The 25,271-nt window shown below is 38.5% G+C and overlaps 1 protein-coding gene across 1 annotated transcript in view; it reads right to left on the bottom strand.

Moving 5' to 3' along the window:
- Positions 1–25,271, bottom strand: part of LOC120880392 (membrane cofactor protein-like) — a 59,130-nt gene that overhangs the window by 22,680 nt on the left and 11,179 nt on the right. Inside the window, exons 4-6 of the mRNA XM_040263724.1 lie at positions 15,189–15,274; positions 13,772–13,969; positions 7,816–7,998 (exon numbers count right to left, since the gene is read on the bottom strand). Coding sequence (XP_040119658.1) covers positions 7,816–7,998; positions 13,772–13,969; positions 15,189–15,274 — 467 coding nt within the window. The remainder of the gene's footprint in view (positions 1–7,815; positions 7,999–13,771; positions 13,970–15,188; positions 15,275–25,271) is intronic.

The following is a 25,271-nucleotide window of genomic DNA, read 5'->3' as shown; positions in this document are numbered from 1 at the left end:
TTCTATTTGCAATTTTTTAAGGAATCTCCACACTGTTCTCCATAGTGGCTGTACTAGTTTGCATTCCCACCAACAGTGTAGGAGGGTTCCCTTCCCTCCACACCCTCTCCAGCATTTATTGCTTGCAGATTTTTGGATCGCAGACATTCTGACTGGTGTGAAGTGGTACCTCATTGTGGTTTTGATTTGCATTTCTCTAATAATGAGTGATGTTGAGCATCTTTTCATGTGTTTGTTAGCCATCCATATGTCTTCTTTGGAGAAATGTCTATTTAGTTCTTTGGCCCATTTTTTGATTGGGTCGTTTATTTTTCTGGAATTGAGCTGCAGGAGTTGCTTGTATATTTTTGAGATTAGTTGTTTGTCAGTTGCTTCATTTGCTATTATTTTCTCCCATTCGGAAGGCTGTATTTTCACTTTGCTTATGTTTTCCTTTGTTGTGCAGAAGCTTTTAATTTTAATTAGATCCCATTTGTTTATTTTTGCTTTTATTTCCAGAATTCTGGGAGGTGGATCATAGAGGATCCTGCTGTGGTTTATGTCGGAGAGTGTTTTGCCTATGTTCTCCTCTAAGAGTTTTATAGTTTCTGGTCTTACATTTAGATCTTTAATCCATTTTGAGTTTATCTTTGTGTGCGGTGTTAGAAAGTGATCTAGTTTCATTCTTTTACAAGTGGCTGACCAGTTTTCCCAGCACCACTTGTTAAAGAGATTGTCTTTACTCCATTGTATATTCTTGCCTCCTTTGTCAAAGATAAGGTGTCCATATGTTTGTGGATTTATCTCTGGGCTTTTTATTTTGTTCCATTGATCTATATGTCTGTCTTTGTGCCAATACCATACTGTCTTGATGACTGTGGCTTTGTAGTAGAGCCTGAAGTCAGGCAAATTGATTCCTCCAGTTCCATTCTTCTTTCTCAAGATTGCTTTGGCTATTCGTGGTTTTTTGTACTTCCATACAAATCTTGAAATTATTTGTTCTAGTTCTGTGAAAAATATCGCCGGTATCTTGATAGGGATTGCATTGAATTTGTAAATTGCTTTGGGTAATATACTCATTTTCACTATATTGATTCTTCCGATCCATGAGCATGGTATATTTCTCCATCTATTAGTGTCCTCTTTGATTTCTTTCATCAGTGTTTTATAGTTTTCTGTATATAGGTCTTTAGTTTCTTTAGGTAGATATATTCCTAAGTATTTTATTCTTTTGGTTGCAATGGTGAATGGAATTGTTTCCTTAATTTCTTCTTCTACTTTCTCATTATTAGTGTATAGGAATGCAAGGGATTTCTGTGTGTTGATTTTATATCCTGCAACTTTACTATATTCATTAGTTAGCTCTAGTAATTTTCTGGTAGAGTCTTTAGGGTTTTCTATGTAGAGGATCATGTCATCTGCAAACAGTGAGAGTTTTACTTCTTCTTTTCCAATTTGGATTCCTTTTATTTCTTTTTCTGCTCTGATTGCTGTGGCTAAAACTTCCAGAACTATGTTGAATAGTAGTGGTGAAAGTGGGCACCCTTGTCTTGTTCCTGACTTAAGGGGAAATGCTTTCAATTTTTCACCATTGAGGATAATGTTTGCTGTGGGTTTGTCATATATAGCTTTTATTATATTGAGGTATGTTCCTTCTATTCCTGCTTTCTGGAGAGTTTTTATCATAAATGGATGTTGAATTTTGTCAAAGGCCTTCTCTGCATCTATTGAGATAATCATATGGTTTTTATTTTTCAATTTGTTAATGTGGTGAATTACATTGATTGATTTGCGGATGTTGAAGAATCCTTGCATCCCTGGCATAAAGCCCACTTGGTCATGGTGTACGATCTTTTTCATGTGTTGTTGGATTCTGATTGCTAGAATTTTGTTGAGGATTTTTGCATCTATGTTCATGAGTGATATTGGCCTGTAGTTTTCCTTTTTTGTAGTATCTTTGTCAGGTTTTGGTATTAGGGTGATGGTGGCCTCATAGAATGAGTTTGGAAGTTTCCCTTCCTCTGCAATTTTCTGGAAGAGTTTGAGTAGGATAGGTGTTAACTCTTCTCGAAATTTTTGGTAGAATTCAGCTGTGAAGCCGTCTGGACCTGGGCTTTTGTTTGCTGGAAGATTTCTGATTACAGTTTCAATTTCCGTGCTTGTGATGGGTCTGTTAAGATTGTCTATTTCTTCCTGGTTTAGTTTTGGAAAATTGTATTTTTCTAAGAATTTGTCCATTTCTTCCAAGTTGTCCATTTTATTGGCATATAATTGCTGATAGTAGTCTCTTATGATCCTTTGTATTTCTGTGTTGTCTGTTGTGATCTCTCCATTTTCATTTCTAATTTTATTGATTTGATTTTTCTCTCTTTGCTTCTTGATGAGTCTGGCTAATGGTTTGTCAATTTTATTTATCCTTTCAAAGAACCAGCTTTTGGCTTTGTTGATTTTTGCTATGGTCTCTTTTGTTTCTTTTGCATTTATTTCTGCCCTAATTTTTAAGATTTCTTTCCTTCTGCTAACTCTGGGGTTCTCTAATTCTTCCTTTTCTAGTTGCTTTAGGTGTAGAGTTAGGTTATTTCTTTGACTTTTTTCTTGTTTCTTGATGTATGCCTGTATTGCTATGAACTTTCCTCTTAGCACTGCTTTTATAGTGTCCCACAGGTTTTGGGTTGTTGTGTTTTCATTTTCATTCGTTTCTATGCATATTTTGATTTCTTTTTTGATTTCTTCTGTGATTTGTTGGTTATTCAGAAGCGTGTTGTTCAGCCTCCATACGTTGGAATTTTTAATAGGTTTCCCCCTATAATTGAGATCTAATCTTAGTGCATTATGGTCAGAAAAGATGCTTGGAATGATTTCGATTTTTTTTAATTTATCAAGGTTATATTTATGGCCCAGGATGTGATCTATCCTGGAGAAGGTTCCATGAGCACTTGAGAAAAAGGTGAAATTCATTGTTTTGGGGTGAAATGTCCTATAGATATCAATTAGGTCTAACTGGTCTAATGTAACATTTAAAGTTTGCGTTTCTTTGTTAATTTTCTGTTTAGTTGATCTGTCCATATGTGTGAGTGGGGTATTAAAGTCTCCCACTATTATTGTGTTGTTGTTAATTTCCCCTTTCATACTTGTTAGCATTTGTCCTACATATTGCAGTGCTCCTATATTGGGTGCATATATATTTATAATTGTTATATCTTCTTCTTGGATTGATCCTTTGATCATTATGTAGTGGCCTTCTTTGTCTCTTTTCACAGCCTTTGTTTTAAAGTCTATTTTATCGGATATGAGTATTGCCACTCCTGCTTTCTTTTGGTCTCTATTTGCATGGAATATCTTTTTCCAACCCTTCACTTTCAGTCTGTATGTTTCTCTTGTTTTGAGGTGGGTCTCTTTTAAGCAGCATATAGAGGGTTCTTGTTTTTGTATCCAATCGGCCAGTCTTTGCCTTTTGGTTGGGGCATTCAATCCATTTACGTTTAAGGTAATTATTGATAAGTATGATCCCGTTGCCATTTGTTTTATTATTTTGGGTTCGGGTTTATACTCCCCTTTTGTGTTTCCTGTCTAGAGAATATCCTTTAGAATTTGTTGGAGAGCTGGCTTGGTGGTGCTGAATTCTCTCAGCTTTTGCTTGTCTGTAAAGCTTTTGATTTCTCCTTCGTATTTGAATGAGATCCTTGCTGGGTATAGTAATCTGGGCTGTAGGTTATTTTCTTTCATCACTTTAAGTATGTCTTGCCATTCCCTCCTGGCCTGAAGAGTTTCTATTGAGAGATCAGCTGTTATCCTTATGGGAATCCCCTTGTGTGTTATTTGTTGTTTTTCCCTTGCTGCTTTTAATAGTTGTTCTTTGTGTTTGATCTTTGTTAATTTGATTAATATGTGTCTTGGGGTGTTTCGCCTTGGGTTTATCCTATTTGGGACTCTCTGGGTTTCTTGGACTTGGGTGATTATTTCCTTCCCCATTTTAGGGAAGTTTTCAACTATTATCTCCTCAAGGATTTTCTCATGGTCTTTCTTTTTGTCTTCTTCTTCTGGGACTCCTATAATTCGAATGTTGGAGCGTTTCATATTGTCCTGGAGGTCTCTGAGATTGTCCTCATTTCTTTTAATTCGTTTTTCTTTTTTCCTCTCTGATTCATTTATTTCTACCATTCTGTCTTCTATTTCACTAATCCTATCTTCTGCCTCCGTTATTCTATTATTTGTTGCCTCCAGAGTGTTTCTGATCTCATTTATTGCATTATTCATTGTATATTGACTCTTTTTTATTTCATCTAGGTCCTTGTTGAACCTTTCTTGCATCTTCTCAATCCTTGTCTCTAGGGTATTTATCTGTGATTCCATTTTGACTTCAAGATTTTGGATCATTTTCACTATCAATATTCGGAATTCTTTCTCAGGTAGATTCCCTATCTCTTCCTCTTTTGTCTGGTTTGGTGGGCATTTCTCCTGCTCCTTTACCTGTTGGGTATTCCTCTGTCTCTTCATCTTGGTTATATTGCTGCGTTTGGAATGGCCTTTTTATATTCTGGTAATTTGTGGAGTTCTCTTTATTGTGGAGCTTCCTCACTGTGGGTGGGGTTGTATCAGTGGCTTGTCAAGGTTTCCTGGTTAGGGAGGCTTGTGTTGGAGGTCTGGTGGGTGGAGCTGGGTTTCTTCTCTCTGGAGTGCAGTGGAGTGACCAGTAATAGGTTATGAGACGTCTAAAGTTTTGGAGTAACTTTGAACTGCCTGTATATTGAAGCTCAGGGGTGTGTTCCTGTGTTGCTGGAGAATTTGTGTGATATGTCTTGCTCTGGAACTTGTTGGCCCTTGGGTGGAGCTTTGTTTCAGTGTAGGTTTGGAGGCATTTGATGAGCTCCTATTGCTTAATGTTCCCTGAATTCAGGAGTTCTCTGATGTTCTCAAGCTTTGGACTTAAGCCTCCTGCTTCTGGTTTTCGGTTTTATTTTTACAGTGGTCTCTAGACTTCTCCATCTATACAGCACCAATGATATAGTATCTAGGCTAAAGATGAAAGGTTTCTCCACATTGAGGGGCACCCAGAGAGGTTCACTGGGTTACATGGAGAAGAGAAGAGGGAGGGGGTAGTTAGAGGTGACTGGAATGAGATGCGGTGAGATCAAAAGAGGAGAGAGCAAGCTAGTCAATAGTCACTTCCTTATGTGCGCTCCATAGTCTGGACCTCTCAGCGGTATTTACGGAGTTATACAGGGGAGAGGAGAGAGAGGAAGTAGACAGAGGTTGCCAGGAGGGTAAGAGAGAGGAATGAAAAGGAGAGAGACAGGTCCAGCCAGTAATCAGTTCCTTAGGTGCTCTCCACCATCTAGAACACACAGAGAATCACAGAGTTGGATATAGAAGAGATGGGGGGAGGGGGGAGAGACAGAGGCCACCTGGTGGAGAAAAAGGAGAGTCCAAAAGGAGGAGAGAGTGGTCAAGCCAGTAATCTCGCTGTCAGGTAAGATTGGGTTATGAAATGTACAAGATTGACAACAAAAACCGAAAAGCAAAGATTAAAAACCTAGAGTAGAGGTTAGATTTTCAAAAATACAATGTTAAAGAGACGAAGCAGAAGGAAGAAAGAAAAAAAGAAAAAAGATAAATAATAATAATAATATTAAGAAAAAGAAATAAGGGGAAAAAAAATAAGGAAAAAAACATATATAAGAAAAAAACAAAAACAAAAACCCAAGATTAAAAAAGAAATACCAACAACAACCACGCAAAGACTATATATGGTGTTTGCTTTAAAAAAAGTAGAGTCTTTTTTTTTTTTTTAAAGTAATGGTTATAGAAATATAAAGTAGAGAAATAGAAGACTTAACAGTTAAAAAAAAAGTTTGAGAAAAAAAAAGCAAAAAAAAAAGCAAAAAAAAAAAAAAAAGGAATGATTGTAAAAATTGTGAAGATATATCTGGCCCTTCTCTGATGTTGTTGGCCGTGTTGGTCACTTCCAAGGCGTTTCCCTCTGTTTAACTTCTGTTTGCTGGTCTCTTCAGGGTCTGAATTCCGTCCTGACACATGGGGGCGGTGGTGGACACATTTTTTTTTTTTTTTTTTTTAGGCTCACTAGTTCAGTCGCGCTGTGGGGAGGGGGGGATGCTGTTTTTGAAGACAATGATCTGCTTTTCTGGTTGCCTGATGTCCTCTCCCTGCATTCAGAGGTTGTTTTGTGGAGTTTGCTCCGCGTTGAAATGATCTTTTGAGGAATTTGTGAGGGAGAAAGTGGTCTTCCCTTCCTATTCCTCCGCCATCTTAGGACCGCCCCTCCACTGTTCATTTAAGAAGGCTTTCTTATCTCTCCTTGCTATTCTCTGGAACTCTGCATTCAGTTGGATATATCTTTCCTCTTCTCCCTTGCCTTTAACTTCTCTTCTTTTCTCGGCTATTTGTAAAGCCTCTTCAGACAATCACTTTGCCATCTTGTATTGTTTTTTCTTCTTATGAAATGTTTATGGTTAACTTTTAAAAAGGCATTATCAACAAACACTGCATACCACAGTGCATAATCTCACTAACCATATGAGTAAACATGGATGGGACAATGAGTATAGATTTAATATGCAATAGTTACATATAACATAATATATAAAATATTTACACAAAATATATATGTATATAATTTATATATATAATTATATAATTTATATATCATATATAAATAAATATATTTATATATAAATATATGATATATATATATATATCTCTCATCCATCAGAAAAACATATTTTTCCCCACAAAACTACATAGCATTCACCAAAGTACTCAAAGAGGCTACTGGGTACCAGGTTTATAGGAATTACAAAAAGGAGTTCTAATTACCACGTTAACATGAATAATGCCCCTCAATACTTTAAAATATTTGGACAATAGGAAACAAATTGGAAGCCAGTAAGTGACATTTGTTTGTGCCAACAGACAACAGGAAACTAGAACCCACAGAAATGTTATTTGACTGAGCAGAGCCACGCTAGGATCCTGAGAGCATCCGCCCAGGCTAACACTCTTCCGAGTGTTCCTCTTGTCTCTAGCTTCTGGTGCAACTAAATAGAAGCAGCCAGATAAAGCAACCCTGATATTAGGAAGACAATTTCTTCCACCATATCAAATAGTCTCTTAAGTCTTAGGAAGAGCAGCTGACAAATAGTCCCTGCCAGAAATCCTTCTGGAAGTAAGCACATGTAAAGGTCACATAACTCGCCCAGGTTTATGCACCTGTTGATATCTGCAGACCACACCAGATACTTTTAGAATCACTAAGTATAACTAAATGGCTGTAACTGTGTTCTTCCTCTTTTTATTACTGAAAATGATGAGTGAGTGTAAATCGTATGAATTTAAAGAATTTTTTGTAAAATATAAGCAAGAAAATACTAAATCTGAATGGCTCGAAATTGTGAGCTTTGTATTGAGAGAAATCACCACTGAAAAAGAAATAATGTCAGGCCAATCAGTTGAGATTACTGCTTTCATTTCATTTATATGAATTATGCCTCTCATTGTTTTCTTGACTTACATAGGTAAAAATTCTCATGCTTCAGTCTACTTTGAAAGATGGTTCCCCATTTATTTTTATACATAAAAATACTGAACAAGAAAAATACATACTCTTGTGTTATTTGCTAACAGAATGTGCTAAGACTCCATAAAGCATACCAAATCACAATAGGATTCTATGTAAATTCTGACATACACCTGCCATGGAAATGGGTACAAGACAGAGTTAAATACTAAGATTTTTTTCAATTATTCTTATCAATTCTTTCAATTAGTCTTAAAAACTAAAAGGCAAAATTAGAAAAAGCAAAAACACAACAGCTGTACCTTTGATGCAGGTTGGCATCTCGGGTTCCCAAGTGTCGTTGCCGCCACAGAACACCAGGTTGCTGCCGTTCAGATAGAAGCCCTGGAGGCATTCGAACACCACCACTGACTGGTATGAAAATTTTTCTCTACTTCCTGACACCATTATTCCATGTTCGAGAAACGGTCGTTCACATTTGACAACTGAAAAGTGGAGAAATTCCAGAATTAATAAAAAGCTGCTTTCACACAGGACTTGAAAAATTAGTGCAAAGTGGGAAGAAAGAGGCCAGGAATAAAAAGCAAGATGCTAATTGGGGAAAAAAAAAAAAAAAGACTTCATTTGTGCATTAGAATTCCAGGGAAACAGATTTAGAAAAACAACATTTTTCCACGTAGAAAAAAACTGTTGTTATAGTTTATTGGATGTCTAAAATTTTTGTATGTGGATACCATATTTTACGACTTTGCTAAAACATCAGTTTTTGAGACAACCATGTTGTAAGTGAATACGGACTATTTTATTTCTTTCTCTCCAATGTTGTTCTGTCGTTAAGTTGTGTCTGACTCTTTGTGACCCCATGGACTGTGGCATGCAGGACTTCCCTTTGTTGAGAAGTTCTATATTCAGTAAGGATCTTGTTTATAATCTTCTTTCAAATTTTTTGTCTGCCTTTGGTATCAGGGTAAAGTCCCCAAGAAATGAGTTGAGAAGCACTTGTTTCTCACATTTCTTGAAGAGTTTACGTAGAGGTGCTATTATTTATTTCTGCAGTGTATAGTAGAATTCCCTTCGAAGGACATCTCTCAGATCAAGAGGGTCTCTGTTCTCATTGTGGGAAGGTTTTTAAATAAAAATTATATTTCCTTAATAGATATGAGACTATTCAGGCTACCTACATCTTTGTGTGGAGATATTTTGGTATATTTTTCTTCAAAGTTCAGTTCAGTCGCTCAGTCATGTCCGACTCTTTGCAACCCCATGAACCATAGCACGCCAGGGCTCCTTGTCCATCACCAACTCCCAGAGTCCACCCAAACCCATGTCCATCGAGTCGATGATGCCATCCAACCATCTCATCCTCTGTTGTCCCCTTCTCCTCCTGCCCTCAATCTTTCCCAGCATCAGGGTCTTTTCCAAAGAGTCAGCTCTTAGCATGGGGTGGCCAATGTATTGGAGTTTCAGCTTCAACATCAGTCCTTCCAATGAATGCCCAGGACTGATCTCCTTTAGGATGGACTGCTTGGATCTCCTTGCAGTCCAAGGGACTCTCAAGAGTCTTCTCCAACACCACAGTTCAAAAGCAGCAATTCTTCGGCGCTCAGCTTTCTTTATAGTCCAACTCTCACATCCATACATGACCACTGGAAAAACCATAGCCTTGATTAGATGGATCTTTGTTGGCAAAGTAATGTCTCTGCTTTTTAATACACTGTCTAGGTTGGTCATAATTTTTCTTCCAAGGAGTAAGCATCTTTTAATTTCATGGTTGCAATCACCATCTACAGTGATTTTGGAGCCCCCCAAAATAAAGTCTGACACTGTTTCCACTGTTTTCCCATCTATTTCCCATGAAGTGATGGGACCGGATGCCATGATCTTCGTTTTCTGAATGTTGAGCTTTAAGCCAACTTTTTCGCTCTCCTCTTTCACCTTCCTCAAGAGGCTTTTTAGCTCCTCTTCACTTTCTGCCATAAGGGTGGTGTCATCTGCATATCTGAGGTTATTGATATTTCTCCTGGCAGTCTTGAGTCCAGCTTGCGCTTCTTCCAGCCTAGCATTTCTCATGATGTACTCTGCATAGAAGTTAAATAAGCAGGGTGACAATATACAGCCTTGACGTACTCCTTTTCCCATTTGGAACCAGTCTGTTGTTCCATGTCCAGTTCTAATTGTTGCTTCCTGACCTGCATATAGGTTTCTCAAGAGGCAAGTCAGGTGGTCTGGTATTCCCATCTCTTTCAGAATTTTCCACAGTTCATTGTGATCCACACTGTCAAAGGCTTTGGCATAGTCAATAAAGCAGAAATAGATGTTTTTCTGGAACTCTCTTGCTTTTTCGATGATCCAGCGGATGTTCGCAATTTGACCTCTGGTTCCTCTGCCTTTTCTAAAACCAGCTTGAACAGCAGGAAGTTCATCATTCATGTATTGCTGAAGCCTGGCTTGGAGGATTTTAAGCATTACTTTACTAGCGTGTGAGATGAGTGCAATTGTGTGGTAGTCTGAGCATTCTTTGGCATTGCCTTTCTTTGGGATTGGAATGACAACTGAACTTTTCCAGTCCTGTGGCCACTGCTGAGTTTTCCAAATTTGCTGGCATATTGAGTGCAGCACTTTCACAGCATCATCTTTCAGGATTTGAAAGAGCTCAACTGGAATTCCATCACCTCCACTAGCTTTGTTTGCAGTGATAATTCCTAAGGCCCACTTGACTTGATGTTCCAGGATGTCTGGCTCTAGGTGAGTGATCACACCATCGTGATTATCTGGATTGTAAAGATCTTTTTTGTACAGTTCTTCTGTGTATTCTTGCCACCTCTTCTTAATATCTTCAGCTTCTCTTAGGTCCATACCATTTCTGTCCTTTATCGAGCCCATCTTTGCATGAAATGTTCCCTTGGTCTCTCTAATTTTCTTGAAGAGATCTCTAGTTTTTCCTATTCTATTGTTTTCCTCTATTTCTTTGCTTTGATCGCTGAGGAAGGCTTTCTTATCTCTCTTGCTATTCTTTGGAACTCTGCATTCAAATGGGTATATCTTTCCTTTTCTCCTTTGCTTTTTGCTTCCCTTCTTTTCACAGCTATTTGTAAGGCCTCCTCAGACAGCCATTTTGCTTTTCTGCATTTCTTTCTCTTGGGGATGGTCTTGATGTACAATGTCACGAATCCCTGTCCATAGTTCATCAGGCATTCTGTCTATCAGATCTAGTCCCTTAAATCTAGTTCTCATTCCACTGTATAATCATAAGGGATTTGATTTAGGTCATACCTGAATGGTCTAGTGGTTTTCTCCACTTTCTTCAATTTAAGTCTGAATTTGGTAATAAAGAGCTCATGATCTGAGCCACAGTCAGCTCCTGGTCTTGTTTTGGTTCACTGTATAGAGCGTCTCCATCTTTCGCTGTAAAGAATATAATCAATCTGATTTTGGTGTAGACCATCTGGTGATGTCCATGTGTAGAGTCTTCTCTTGCATTGTTGGAAGAGGGTGTTTGGTATGACGAGTGCATTCTCTTGTCAGAACTCTATTATCCTCTGCCCTGCTTCATTCTGTACTCCAAGGTCAAATTTGCCTGTTACTCCAGGTGTTTCTTGACTTTCTACTTTTGCATTCCAGCCCCCTATAATGAAAAGGACATCTTTTTTGGGTGTTAGTTCTAGAAGGTCTTGTAGGTCTTCATAGAACTGTTCAACTTCAGCTTCTTCGGCGTTTTGGTCGGGGCATAGACTTGAATTACTGTAATATTGAATGGTTTGCCTTGGAAATGAACAGAGATCATTCTGTCGTTTTTGAGATTGCATCCAAGTACTGCATTTCGGACTCTTTTGTTGATTATGATGGTTACTCCATTTCTTCTAAGGGATTCCTGCCCACAGGAGTAGATGTAATGGTCATCTGAGTTAAATTCACCCATTCCAGCCCATTTTAGTTCTCTGATTCATAGAATGTCGATGTTCACTCTTGCCATCTCTTGTTTGACCACTTCCAATTTGCCTTGATTCATGGACCTGACATTCCAGGTTCCTACGCAATATTGCTCTTTACAGCATCGAATCTTGCTTCTACCACCAGTCCCATTCACAACTGGGTGTTGTTTGTGCTTTGGATCCATCCCTTCATTCTTTCTGGAGTTATTTCTCCACTGATCTCCGGTAGAATATTGGGCCCCTACTGACCTGGGAGTTCATCTTTCATTGTCCTATCTTTTTGCCTTTTCACACTGTTCCTGGGGTTCTCAAGGCAAGAATACTGAAGTGTGTTTTTTTTTTTCTAAAGGAATTTTGAAAACTTTTCTTCAAAGCAGTTTGTTAATTTCATTTGTTGTTAAATTTATAAGCATAAATTTGTGATGTTACAACTATCATCATCATCGTATTCTTTAATCATCCCTTTAAATATCTGTATAATACATTAGCAATGTCCTCTTTTTTTATTCTTTGTAAGAATTTATGTTTAACCAGTCCATTCTGAAGATCAGCCCTGGGATTTCTTTGGAAGGAATGATGCTAAAGCTGAAACTCCAGTACTTTGGCCACCTCATGCGAAGAGTTGACTCATCGGAAAAGACTCTGAAGCTGGGAGGGATTGGGGGCAGGAGGAGAAGGGGACGACAGAGGATGAGATGGCTGGATGGCATCACGGACTCGATGGACGTGAGTCTGAGTGAACTCTGGGAGTTGGTGATGGACAGGGAGGCCTGGTGTGCTGAGATTCATGGGGTCGCAAAGAGTTGGACACGACTGAGCGACTGAACTGAACTGAACTGAAGAATTGATTTTTAATTTTTAAACAGCTTTTAAAGGGTACATTCCATTTAAAGTTATTACAAAATAGTGACTATGTTCCTCATGTCATACAATACATTCTTGTAGCCTGTCTTATAGCCATGCTCCCTACCCCTACATTGCCTCTCTTTCCTCTCCCTGCTAATAACCAGTAGCTTGTTCTCTGTATCTGTGAGTCTGTTTCTTTTTTTTTTTATATTTACTAGTTTGTTGTATTATTTAGATTCTCTATATAAATGATATCATATGATATTTTTCATTCTCTGATTTATTAAATACCTTTTTTCTTTCTTGTCAGCCTAGTTACAGCTTTATCAGTCTTCTCCAAGCACCACAGAGTTTCATTGCTTTTCTGTATTATCTTCTCTTTACCATTTTATTGATCTTTCTCTATTTACGATTATCTTCTGTCTCCTTATTTTGAGTTTGTTTGCTCTTTCTTTTTTAGTTTTGTAAGGTGGAAGCTTCAATTATTGACTTGAGATTTTTTTTTTCCTAGCACAAATTCATGCTATAAATTTCCCTCTAAGCAATGTTTTTGCTGTATCACACAAATTTTGCTATTTTGATATATCATGTTTTTCATTTTTATTCAATTCAGAATATGTTCTAACTTTATTTGTTACTTTAATTATGGGTTATTTATGAGCATCTTTCATAATTTTCAAATATTTGAGAATTTTCTAGATTAGCTGTTTTAATTTCTGCATTTATTCCATTTTGATCAGATAATGTATTCAGAATGATTTTAGTGCTAGAATATGATCTCCCTTGGAAGATGTTCTCTGTGCAGGTAAAAAGAGTAAATATTATCCTGTACTCAGTGACTGTTTCTTTCCAAGAGTCAAAGCCCCTCTAGCATCTCCTTGCTTCACTTCACTTGAGTGCCTTAAACATTGTTTTAAAAATATATTTTGTCCAGAGTTTGTCATTATCATCAATGAGAGAGTTAGCCTTTAAAAATCTGCACTGCCATTATTTGTAGCTAGAACACTCAGACATCTTGCAATATAAGGAAAAACTTTATTTTCAAGGCAGCGTGTGTTGAGTTTTTTAGATTTTGAAGCAAAAAATCCTAACTTTTATACACACACACATATTAGTTCACAATGGAATATCCATATCATCAATATCAAAAACATATGGGGCGAGGAGTGGGAAACCCCACAACTAGAACTATTTTCTATTCAATTTGGCCTAAATTAAATTAGAAGTCAGTGTAAACAGAGGAGGAAACGTGCATGATTGTTTCACTTTATTGGCAAAATTATTTGCTTATTGGTAAAACTCAATGGACATGAGTTTGAGCAAGTTCCAGGAAATGGCGAAGGACAGAGAAGCCTGATGTGCTGCAGTCCATGGGGTTGCAAAGAGCTGGACACGGCTAAGTGACTGAACAACAACGAAACTATTTGCAAAGTATTCCACAGTATTTACAAATAAGGGAGATAAACGGAAATATGGTCACCTTTGCACAGAGGAGGGTCACTGCTCCATTTGTTAGGTTCAATACAGATGAGCTTGTTCTCTCCAACAAGTGCATATTCATCTGGTCCATTTGAAGGATCACAACTGTAAGTTATCAATTCATTATACTCAAATATATTCCTGTAGCTATTGGTGTGTTTTCCATGTTTTATTTTTGGAGGTTGTCCACAATAAATCTCTGAAAAGGGGGAAAAAATGTGAAAAGGAAGGCAAACGAAAGGTGGAAGAGTGAGACAGCATTAGTAAAGTGCTATCACTGCCTCAATAAGCACTTTAGGATTTCTGGAAGTTAATTGTGAATCCATTATCCATTTAGAGGAAAGTTTCCATGAGAGAGTGTATTATCCCAAATTCAACTTACATAGAAATTAACTTTTAAGAACCAAACTCACTTCCTTAAATACCTGTTAAAGTATCTATATGAAATTCCTATACTATCTACAAGGACATGCAAAGTTTTGTTCTAGACATCATAAGAGATGGAAATTTAACGAGAAAATATGCTTATGACTACATGGAAACTTACAGTACCATATGTAAAATAGATAGCCAATGGGAATTTGCTGTATGGCCCAGGAAACTCAAACAGGGGCTCTGTATCAGCCTAGAGGGGTGGGATGGGGAGGGAGATGGGAGGGAGGGTCAAAAGGGAGGGGATGTATGTATACTATGGCTGATTCATGTTGAGGTTTGAGAAAAAAACACAAAATTCTGTAAAGCAATTATCCTTCAATTTAAAAAATTAATTAATTTAAAAATAATAAAATCCACCACTAAGAAATTCTTTATAATTTATAAACATATCCATTTACTACATCAGAGGTTCACAATAATACCAAAATACTGTCTTATTTCACTGTCATCCTTGTAACTGTATAGTGAAATTTCCCAGAATCTAAAAATTGTGTGAATCTGAAACAGACTGAATCCAGATGTCTTCCTTTAAGCCAGATATTTGCAAAAAATGTAAAACAATGCCACCATTCTCACTGTTTTGGATTTTTTTTTTCATAAAAATATGGTATATATGTTAACATGTATTGACTTTATACAAGTAGACATAAATCACACAAAGAAGCAGTTTCTCAGGTGGCACTAGTAGTAAGAACCCGTCTGCCAGTACAGGAGACATAAGAGACACAGGTTCATTCTCTGGGTGGGGAAGATCCCAAGGAGTGTGGCACGGTAACCCACTCTAGCATTCTTGCCTGGAGAATCCCAGGGTGGGCTGCAGTCCATAGGATCGCAGAGTTGGACACGACTGAAGCAACTTAGCATGGCAAGGCACATAAAGAAAAGCTCTTTGGGATCATTGCTGATTTAAAAGCAAAAACAGATCCTGAAGCCAAAAAGTTTGAACATTCTTGATCTAAATTCTAAAGTGAGAATTTACTTACTTTCACAGTGTGGAATGGTATCACTCCAAGACACATTCTCTCCAATAAGATTACAAACTATAATAGGTTTTCCTCTTAAGAAATAACTAAATAGAAAAAAGAAAAGGTTACTGTTTCTTTAACAGCACACATAATAATGAAAACTTTTATATGGTTGTTTTCCTATACTCTAGTACTTTGAGGGAGGCGTTTCTTAAGTGACACGATAAAAATGAAAGTGCTAACCAAATCTGCAATTCTAATCAAATAAAGAGTTATTGCCTGTGAACACACACTGGCCCACAGCAAAAAGTCTCCATGACTCTGTCATGCTGTCAGGCTGGCAACTCTGCTCCCTCTGGCAAATGCATCACACTTTCACGTCTAAGCTTTTGCTCCCACCACTGTGTTCAGTCAGAACTGAGAAAGAGAGACCAGGCTCTAGAGCTTGCCTGCCTGGATTCAAGTTCTAGTGAATGACAGACTTGTTCTTTGAGCTTGGGAAAGCCTTTTACTGTTTTTCTTGCTCAATTTCCTCATCTATGTAAACGACACAATAGGACATACCTCATGGGATTGTTTAGAGAATAAGTTAGCATCTGACACATAGTGAGTGCTAGGTAAGTTTTAGCTCTTTTTAATATTCTTTAGACCAGAATATCTTCCTAGGAACAGCTAAGGACTGATACTTAATGCAATCTTCTCTTAATCTTTTCTGATAATTTAAATTTACAGTGCTCTTTCCTCCCTCTGGACTCTCATTGTAATGATCATAAATAATTTTATGTATTCGGCACTTCTTATTTACTATTTTGCTTTAATATATTATATTAGTATATATTGTGTTTAAATTTTTTTATTTTGGGGGGAAGAGTCTATGCTTTAAGTTTTTGGAACCTCTCAAAGTGCCTAATAGGCTCTCTATATCTATGACAGAACATTCTAATATTTTTATTTGATCAATTTAAAAATAATCAGTGAAACTGCTTGCACAAGGTTCTAGTAGACTTCTCCATCAAGTTGCCCTCATTTTTTGGATATCGTGGTATTTTAGGAGAGGACTTGAGGAAGGTGGCAGAGGTGTAGGCACTAGGGATCTGTCTCCATAACTAGACAAAAACCGCAACAGCAGAGTCTGCCTGATGTCACTATTTTTGGACTTTGGAGTCTGTTGAAGAATTGCAAGTTCCAGAGGAAAACTCAGACAGGAAAATCACATTCATTTCAGTCAATTTCAGCTCTTAGGAAAATAGCAGCTACCCATTCCCACTCTCAGCAATGTAGCAGGCAGCCGTGCATGTGTTCCTGAGTGGCTCACACACAGACTGCAGGAGGCAGAGTACCCAGAAAAGGACTGTCCTCCCAGAACCAAGGATATGTACTCTGACTCACAGAAAATGGTGGGTCGCCATTGCTGCATGTCTTGAAGCCCCTTCCTTGTTGGCTGAAGTGAACTACCTGGGATTTAAAGATCGAGCACCATTTGCTTCCAATTTGAGTTTTGCTTTCAACTTCATTTGAATGCTTCAGAAGCCAAGAATTAAAGATTAGACATTCAAAAACCACTGCACATGAGAGGAAATTTAGAAAGTAAGTGTGCATGTTCAGGGAAAAACACCGAAATGGCCTGAGAAGACCTTCAGTTTACAACTCAGGCTGATTGCTGGCAGAGAAATACCCTACAGCAATCAAAAAACAGTAACAAAAAACTGCAATGCCCAGGGAAAGGAGAGGATCTGACTTCCAAAGTTACCATGTTATTAAATTCCAATGTCCAGTATTCCACAAAAAATCACCAGGCATACAAAGAAACAGGAAAGTATGGCCCATTCAATATAAAAATAAAATTAAATGAACAGAAACTGCTTCTGAAAAACATTTGATGACAGATAGATTAGATAAAGACTATCTTAAATATGCTTGAACAACTAAAGAAAGATGTGCAGAAAATCAAGAAAATGATGTATGAGCAAAGCAGAACAATCATAAGGAGAATGCTCATCTGTGCCTGCTCAGTTGTGTCTGACTCTTCATGACCCCATGGACTGCAGCTTGCCAGGCTTCTCTGCCATGAAGTTTTCCAGGCAAGAACACTGGAGTCAGTTGTCATCTCCTACTCTGGGTATCTTCCCAACCCAGGGATCTAACCCTCGTCTCTTGTGTCTCCTGCATTGACAAGCAGATTCTTTACCACCGCGTCACCCAGGAAGCCCATCATGAGGAAACAGATAACCTAAGAAGAAATCAAGAAGGAATTCTAGGCTTAAAGTACAATACCTGGTCTAAAAAATTCAGTAGAGGGATTTAAAGAAAATTTGAGTAGGCAGAAAGAAAAATTAGGGAACCTAAATATAGAATGGGGGAAGTTATTGAATCTGAGCAACAGAAAGAAAAAAGAGTGAAGAAAAATAAGCAGTCCCTAAAGGACTTGTGTGATATCCTCAAGCGGATCACACACGCTGTGGGACTCTCAGAGGGAGAGGAGAGAAAGAAAGCGACAGAGAGAACATTTTATAAAATAATGGCAGACAACTTCCAAAATTTGATGAGAAACACAGATGTAATCAAGAAGCTCAACAACTTCCAGGTAAAAAGAACTTAAAGAAGTCCACACTAAGACACATAATAATCAAACTCTCAAAAGACAAAGACAGAGCAGCTAAGACAGCAGAGTAGAAGGACCCTAAACTCACTTCCTCCAACAAGAAAACCAAAATCACAACAACCTACCAGGCAATCCTCATCGAAAAAGACTGAAGCCTACCGGAAAAGGTGCCCTAGAGCTAGAAACAAAAAGATGGAGCTACGAAGAGACTGGTAGGAGGGCAGATGAGGAATATAATCAAATCCCATTCCCCTAGGTGGATGCCCCGCAAACTGGAGGATAATTACATTATAGAGGTTTTACCACTAGAGCGAGTTCTGAATCCCAGTGAAGCCCTTAACCCAAGACTCCAGCACTGGGAAGAGGAGATCCCAGAGCATTTGGCTTTGAAAGCCACCAGAGCTTGATTACAGGAGATCACAGGACTGGGAGAAACAGAGACTTCACTCTAAAAGGGTACACAGAAGTCTCCCAGACACCAAGAACAAAGGCAGAAGCAGTAACTTCATAGGATCCTGAATCAGAACTACCTACTGATCTTGAAAGGTGTCCTGAGGAAGCAGGGGCTGGCTGTGATTCACTCTGGGGACATAGACATTGGTGGCAGATATATAGGACTTCTCAGATGGCCCAGTAAAGAATCTGCCTGTCAGTGTAGGAGATGCAGGTTGATCCCTGGGTTGGGAAGATCCCCTGGAGAAGAAAATGGTAACACGCTCCATTAGTCTTGCCTGAGAAAGTCCATGGACAGAGGAGCCTGGAGGGCTAAGCCCATGGGGTGGCAAAGCGGAACACGACTGAGCACACAGGCATGGCAGGTGTATCAGGGCACACTTATCTGTGTGAGCTCTCCCAGAGGCTGATATTTTGGCACCAAGACCTGGCCCCACCCAACAGTCTGTAGGATCCAGTGCTGGAAACACCTCAGGCCAAACAACAGATGAGCATGAGCAGACAGGCTGCCTAGAGACTTCCTGAGCCCACAGCCACATTTGGGCTTCCCTTGTGGCTCAGCTGGGAAAGAATCTGTTCACAATGCAGGAGACCTGGGTTCAATCCCTGGATTGGGAAAATCCCCTGGAGAAGGAAAAGGCTAGCCACTCCAGTATTCTGGCCTGGAGAATTCCATGTACTGTATAGATCATGGGGTCGCAAAGAGTCAGACATGACTGAGCGACTTTCACTTTCACTTCACTAGACACGACCCTGCCCAACAGAGGACCAAGATCCAGCTCCAGTGGCCATGGGGCTGACACTGGAAGCAAGAAAATCACAGCCCTGCAGCCTGCAGATTGAGCCTACAAATGCATGCCAGCTAATCCTGGGCCCCTGAGTGATGAGAGGGGAGTGCACTGCTGGGATGCTTTGAACATTTCCTAAGGAGGGTCACTTCTCCAAAATCAAAAAAGAGTAACCAACTTACCACATACAAAAAATACAAATAGCAATTTAAAGAAAATAAAAACACAGAAAAATACATTTCAGATGAAGGAACAAGATAAAACCCCAGAAGAACTAATTGACGTGGAAAAATGGAATCTACCCAAGAAAGAGTTCAGAGTAACGATAGTAAAGATGATCAAAGAACTCAGGAGAACTGGATGCACAAAGTGAAAAATTAGACGTTTTTAACAAAGAATTAGAAAATATAAAGAAAAACCAAATACAATTAAAGAATACAATAACTGAGCTGAAAACTACACTAGAAGGAATCAATAGCAGCGTAAATGAGGCAGCAAGGTAGAAGACCGAGTGGTGGTAATTGGTGCCACAGAACAGAAAGAAGAATGAAAAAGAATGAGGACAATTCAAGGGACTTCCGGGACAACATTAAGCATGCTAGCATTTGCATTATTGGGGTCCCAGAAGGAGGAGAGAGAAAGGGCCTGAGAAAATATTTGAAAAGATAATAGCTGAAAACTCCTCTAATCTGGAAAAGGAACAGTCACCCAGGTCTAGGAAGTGCAGAAAGTGTGATACAGGATTAACCCACAGAGGAATATACCATGACATAGAATAATCAAAATGACAAAAACTAAAGATGAAGAGAAAATATTAAAAGCAACAAGTGAAAATCAACAAATAACATATGAGATTACTCCAATAAGGCTGCTGCTGCTAAATCACGTCAGTTGTGTCCGACTCTGTGCAACCCCATAGATGGCAGCCCACCAGGCTCCCATCCCTGGGATTCTCCAGGCAAGCATACTGGAGTGGGTTGCCATTTCCTTCTCCAGTGCAGGAAAGTGAAAAGTGAAAGTGAAGTTGCTCAGTCATGTCCAACTCTTTCTGACCCCATGGACTGTAGCCTACCAGGCTTCTCCATCCATGGGATTTCCCAGATAAGAGTACTGGAGTAGGTTGCCATTGCCTTCTCCACCAATAAGGCTATCAACTAATATTTTAGCAGAAACTCTGCAGGCTGTAAAGAAGAGGCTTTAAAGTGATGAAAGTCAAAAAGTTACAATCAAGAATACTCTATTCAGCAAAGCTCTCATTTCATTCAGATTTGATGGAGAAATCAAAAGTTTTAGAGACAAGCAAAAGCTAAAATAATTCACTATTACCAAAGCATCTTTACAACAGATAATAAAGGAAATTCTCTGTAGAAATGAAAAGATCACAAATAAAAAGAATAAAATTATAAAATGGAAAAGCTTATGGGTAAAGGCAAACTTACAATACAGTTAGAAACTCATCCACACACAAAGCTAGTAGGGAAGTTAAAAGCAATGAAATAATTTGTATCTACAATAAGCAGTTAAGGGATACACAAAAAATTAGATGTGAAATATAAAATCAAAACCAGTCATTGTGAGGGGAGGAGAATAAAAGGCAGGATATCTAAAATACGTTTGAAATTAAGAAATCTGCAACTTAAAACAAGTATGTATAAATATAGACTCCTATACAAAAATCTCATATAGCCACAAAAAAACTGTAATAGATGTACACATAAAAAAGATAAAGGTAATAGATGTACACATAAAAAAGATAAAGGAATCCAAATATAACACTGAAGACAGTCATCAAAAGAGAAGAGAAAGAAAGGAGAGAAAAAAGCAAAAAATAATCAACAAAATGACAGTAGGAAGATACATACTAATAGTTACCTTAAATGTAAGTGGACTAAATGCTCCAACCAAAAGACTCAAACTGGCTAAATGATTACAAAAACAAGACTACGTACATGCCGTCTACAAGAAAGTCACTTCAGGTCGGGAGACACATACACACTGAAAGTGAGGAAATGGAAAGAGCTATTCCATGCAAATGGAAATCAAAAGAAAGTCAGAGTTGCAACACTTCTATCAGATACAATACTCTTTTAATAAAGACTACTACAAGATACAAAGAAGGACACTATATAATGAGCAAAGAATCAATCCAAGAAGAAAATATAACAATTTAAATACATATGCACCCAATATAGGAGCATCTTAGTACATAACAGCCAAGTGCTAACAGCCAAAAAGGGAAAACTGACAGTGATACAGTAACAGTAGGGCACTTTAACACCCCACTTACATCAACGGATAGATCGTCCAGACAGAAAATTAATAAGGAACAACAGCCTTAAGTGACATATTGAACTCAGTTCAGTTCAGTTCAGTCACTCAGTCGTGTCCGACCCCATGAACTGCAGCATGCCAGGCCTCCCTGTCTATCACCAACTCCTGGAGTTCACTCAAACTCTTGCCCATCGAGTTGGTGATGCCAGCCAGCCATCTCATCCTCTGTCGTCCCCTTCTCCTCCTGCCCCCAATCCCTCCCAGCATCAGAGTCTTTTCCAATGAGTCAACTCTTCACATGAGGTGGCCAAAGTATTGGAGTTTCAGCTTTAGCATCAGTCCTTCCAAAGAACACCCAGGACAGATCTCCTTTAGAATGGATTGGTTGGATCTCTTTGCAATCCAAGGGACTCTCAAGAATCTTCTCCAACACCACAGTTCAAAAGCATCAATTCTATGGCGCTCAGCTTTCTTTGAACTAGATGGACTTAATTGATATTTATAGAGCATTTCATCCAAGAACAGCAGAATACACATTCTTTTCAAGTACACATGGAACATTCTCTAGCATAGATCACATGCTGTGCCACAAAGCAATTCCTGCTAATTTAAGAAAACTTAAATAATACCAGCCATCTTTTTCAACCATGACCGTCAGTTCAGTTCAGTTCAGTTCAATCGCTCAGTCGTGTCTGACTCTTTGTGACCCCATGAATCGCAGCATACCAGGTCTCCCTGTCCATCACCAACTCCCGGAGTTCACTCAAACTCATGTCCATCGAGTCAGTGATGCCATCCAGCCATCTCATCCTCTGTCGTCCCCTTCTCCTCCTGCCCTCAATCCCTCCCAGAATCAGAGTCTTTTCCAATGAGTCAACTCTTTGCATGAGGTGGCCAAGGTATTGGAGTTTCAGTTTTAGCATCAGTCCTTCCAATGTTCACCCAGGACTGATCTCCTTTAGGATGGACTAGTTGGATCTCCTTGCAGTCCAAGGGACTCTCAAGAGTCTTCTCCAACACCACAGTTCAAAAGCATCAATTCTTCGGCACTCAGCTTTCTTCATAGTCCAACTCTCACATCCATATATGACCACTGGAAAAACCATAGCCTTGACTAGATGGACATTTGTTGGCAAAGTAATGTCTCTGCTCTTTAATATGCTATCTATCTATGACCCTATGAAGTCAGAAATCAACTATAAGGGAAAAAAACTGCAAAAAACACAAGCATGTGGAGACTACATGGTATGCTACAGAACAACCAATGAATCACTGACGAAACCAAAGAGGAAATTTTTAAAAAATACTTAGACACAAATTAAAATGAAAACATGATCTAAAACCTATGGGCTGCAGCAAAAGCGGTTCAGTTCAGTTCAGTTCAGTCGCTCAGTTGTGTCTGACTCTTTGCAAACCCATGAATCGCAGCACACCAGGTCTCCTTGTCCATCACCATCTCCCGGAGTTCACTCAGACTCACGTCCATCGAGTCGGTGATGCCATCCAGCCATCTCATCCTCGGTCGTCCCCTTCTTCTCCTGCCCCCAATCCCTCCCAGCATCACAGTCTTTTCCAATGAGTCAACTCTTCGCATGAGGTGGCCAAAGTACTGGAGCTTCAGCTTTAGCACCAGTCCTTCAAAAGAAATCCCAAGGTTGATCACCTTCAGAATGGACTGGTTGGATCTCCTTGCAGTCCAAGGGACTCTCAAGAGTCTTCTCCAACACCACAGTTCAAAAGCATCAATTCTTCGGCGCTCAGCCTTCTTCACAGTCCAACTCTCACATCCATACATGACTACCGGAAAAACCATAGCCTTGACTAGATGGACCTTAGTTGGCAAAGTAATGTCTCTGCTTTTGAATATGCTATCTAGGTTGGTCATAACTTTTCTTCCAAGGAGTAAGCGTCTTTTAATTTCATGGCTGCAATCACCATCTGCAGTGATTTTGGAGCCCCCCAAAATAAAGTCTGACACTGTTTCCACTGTTTCCCCATCTATCTCCCATGAAGTGATGGGACCAGATGCCATGATCTTCGTTTTCTGAATGTTGAGCTTTAAGCCAACTTTTTTGCTCTCCTCTTTCACTTTCATCAAGAGGCTTTTTAGCAGCAACAGCAGTAGTAAGAGGGAATTTTATAGTGATACAAACTTACCTCAGGAAACAAGAAATATCTCAAATAAACAACCTAACCTTACACTTAAAGCAATAGAGAAATAAGAATAAATAAAAGTCAAAGTCAGTAAAAAGAAGGAAATCATAAGATCAGAGCAGGAACAAATGAAATAGAGACTTTGAAAACAGTTCTAATAAGATGCATGAAACTGGAGCCTATTATACAGAGAGAAGTCAGTCAGAAAGAAAAACACCAATACAGTATATTAACTCATATATATGGAATTTAGAAAGATGGTAACAATGAGCCTATATGCAAAATAGCAAAAGAGGCACAGATATACAGAACAGACTTTTGGACTCTGTGGGAGAAGGCAAGGGTGGGATGATTTGAGAGAAGAGCATTGAAACATGTATATTACCATATGTGGAACAGATGACCACTCCAAGTTCGATGCATGAACCAGGGCACTCAAAGTCGGTGCACTGGGACAACCCAGAGGGATGGGATGGGGAGGGAGGTGGAAGTGGGGTTCAGGATGGGGGACACATGTACACCCTTGGCTGATTCATGTCAATGTATGGCAAAACTACAACAACATTGTAAAGTAATTAGCCTCCAATTTAAATAAATAAATTTTAAAAAATAGAAAAGACCAATGAAACTAAAAGCTGATTCTTTGAAAAGAAAAAGAAATTGATAGACTTTTAGCCAGACTCATCAAGAAAAAAGAGGAGAGGGCCCAAATCAATAAAACCAGAAAGGAAAAAGAAGTTACAACCAACACATCAGAAATACAAAGGATCACAAAAGACTACTACAAGCAACTATTTGCCAATAAAATGGACAATCTACTGTAGAAGAAATGGAAATATTCTTAGAAAGAGATAATATCCCAAGACTGAACCAAGACAAAACAGAAAGTATGGACAGACTAATCACCCATACTGAAATTGAGTCAGTAATTTAGAAACTCCCAACAGCAAAATATCCCAGGACCAGATGGCTTCACAGGTGAATTCTACCAAACATCCATCCATCTTTCTGAAACTATTCCAAAAATCTGCAGAAGAAAGAACAGTTCCAAACTTATTCTATAAGATCAGCATCACCCTAATACCAAAACCAGATAGATATCACACAAAAAAAGAAAATTTTAAGTCCATCACTGATGAAAATATAAAAGAAAATTCTCAACAAAATACTAGCAGACCAACTCCAACAATACATTAAAAGGATCATACATCATGATCCAGTGAGATTTATCCCAGGGATATAAGATTTTTAAATATTCATTAATCAACCAATGCATTACACCATATTAACAAATTGAAGAAAAACCATGTGATCCTTTCAATAGATGGAGAAAAAACTTATGATAAAATTCAATACCATTTATGATTAAAAAAATTCTCTTCAGAAAGTGAGCTTAGAGAAAACATGGCTCAACATAATAAAGGCCGTATATGACAAATCCACAGCTAATATCATACTCAATGGTGAAAAGAGAAAACATTTTCTCTAAGATCAGGAAAAATACCAGGATGCCCACTCTTATCACTTTAATTCAGCATAGGTTTGGAAGTTCTGGCCACAGGAAATGGAGAATAAAAATAAATAAAAAGAATCCAAATTGGAAAAGAAGTAAAACCATCACTGTTTGCAGATGATGTGATGCTATACATAGAAAATCCTAAACACACTACCAGAAAACTACGAGAGCTCATCAATTAATTTTGAAAAGTTGCTGGTTACTAAATTAAGATACAGAAATTGTTGCACTTCTATACTCTAACAATGAAATATCAGAAAAAGAAATTAAGGAAACAATCCCATTTACTATTGCATCAAAAAGAATAAAATATATAG

Source organism: Oryx dammah, unplaced genomic scaffold, assembly GCF_014754425.2.
Source record: "Oryx dammah isolate SB20612 unplaced genomic scaffold, SCBI_Odam_1.1 HiC_scaffold_21, whole genome shotgun sequence".
NCBI classification, from domain to species: Eukaryota; Metazoa; Chordata; class Mammalia; order Artiodactyla; family Bovidae; genus Oryx; species Oryx dammah.
This window is presented reverse-complemented; position numbering and strand designations above follow the sequence as displayed.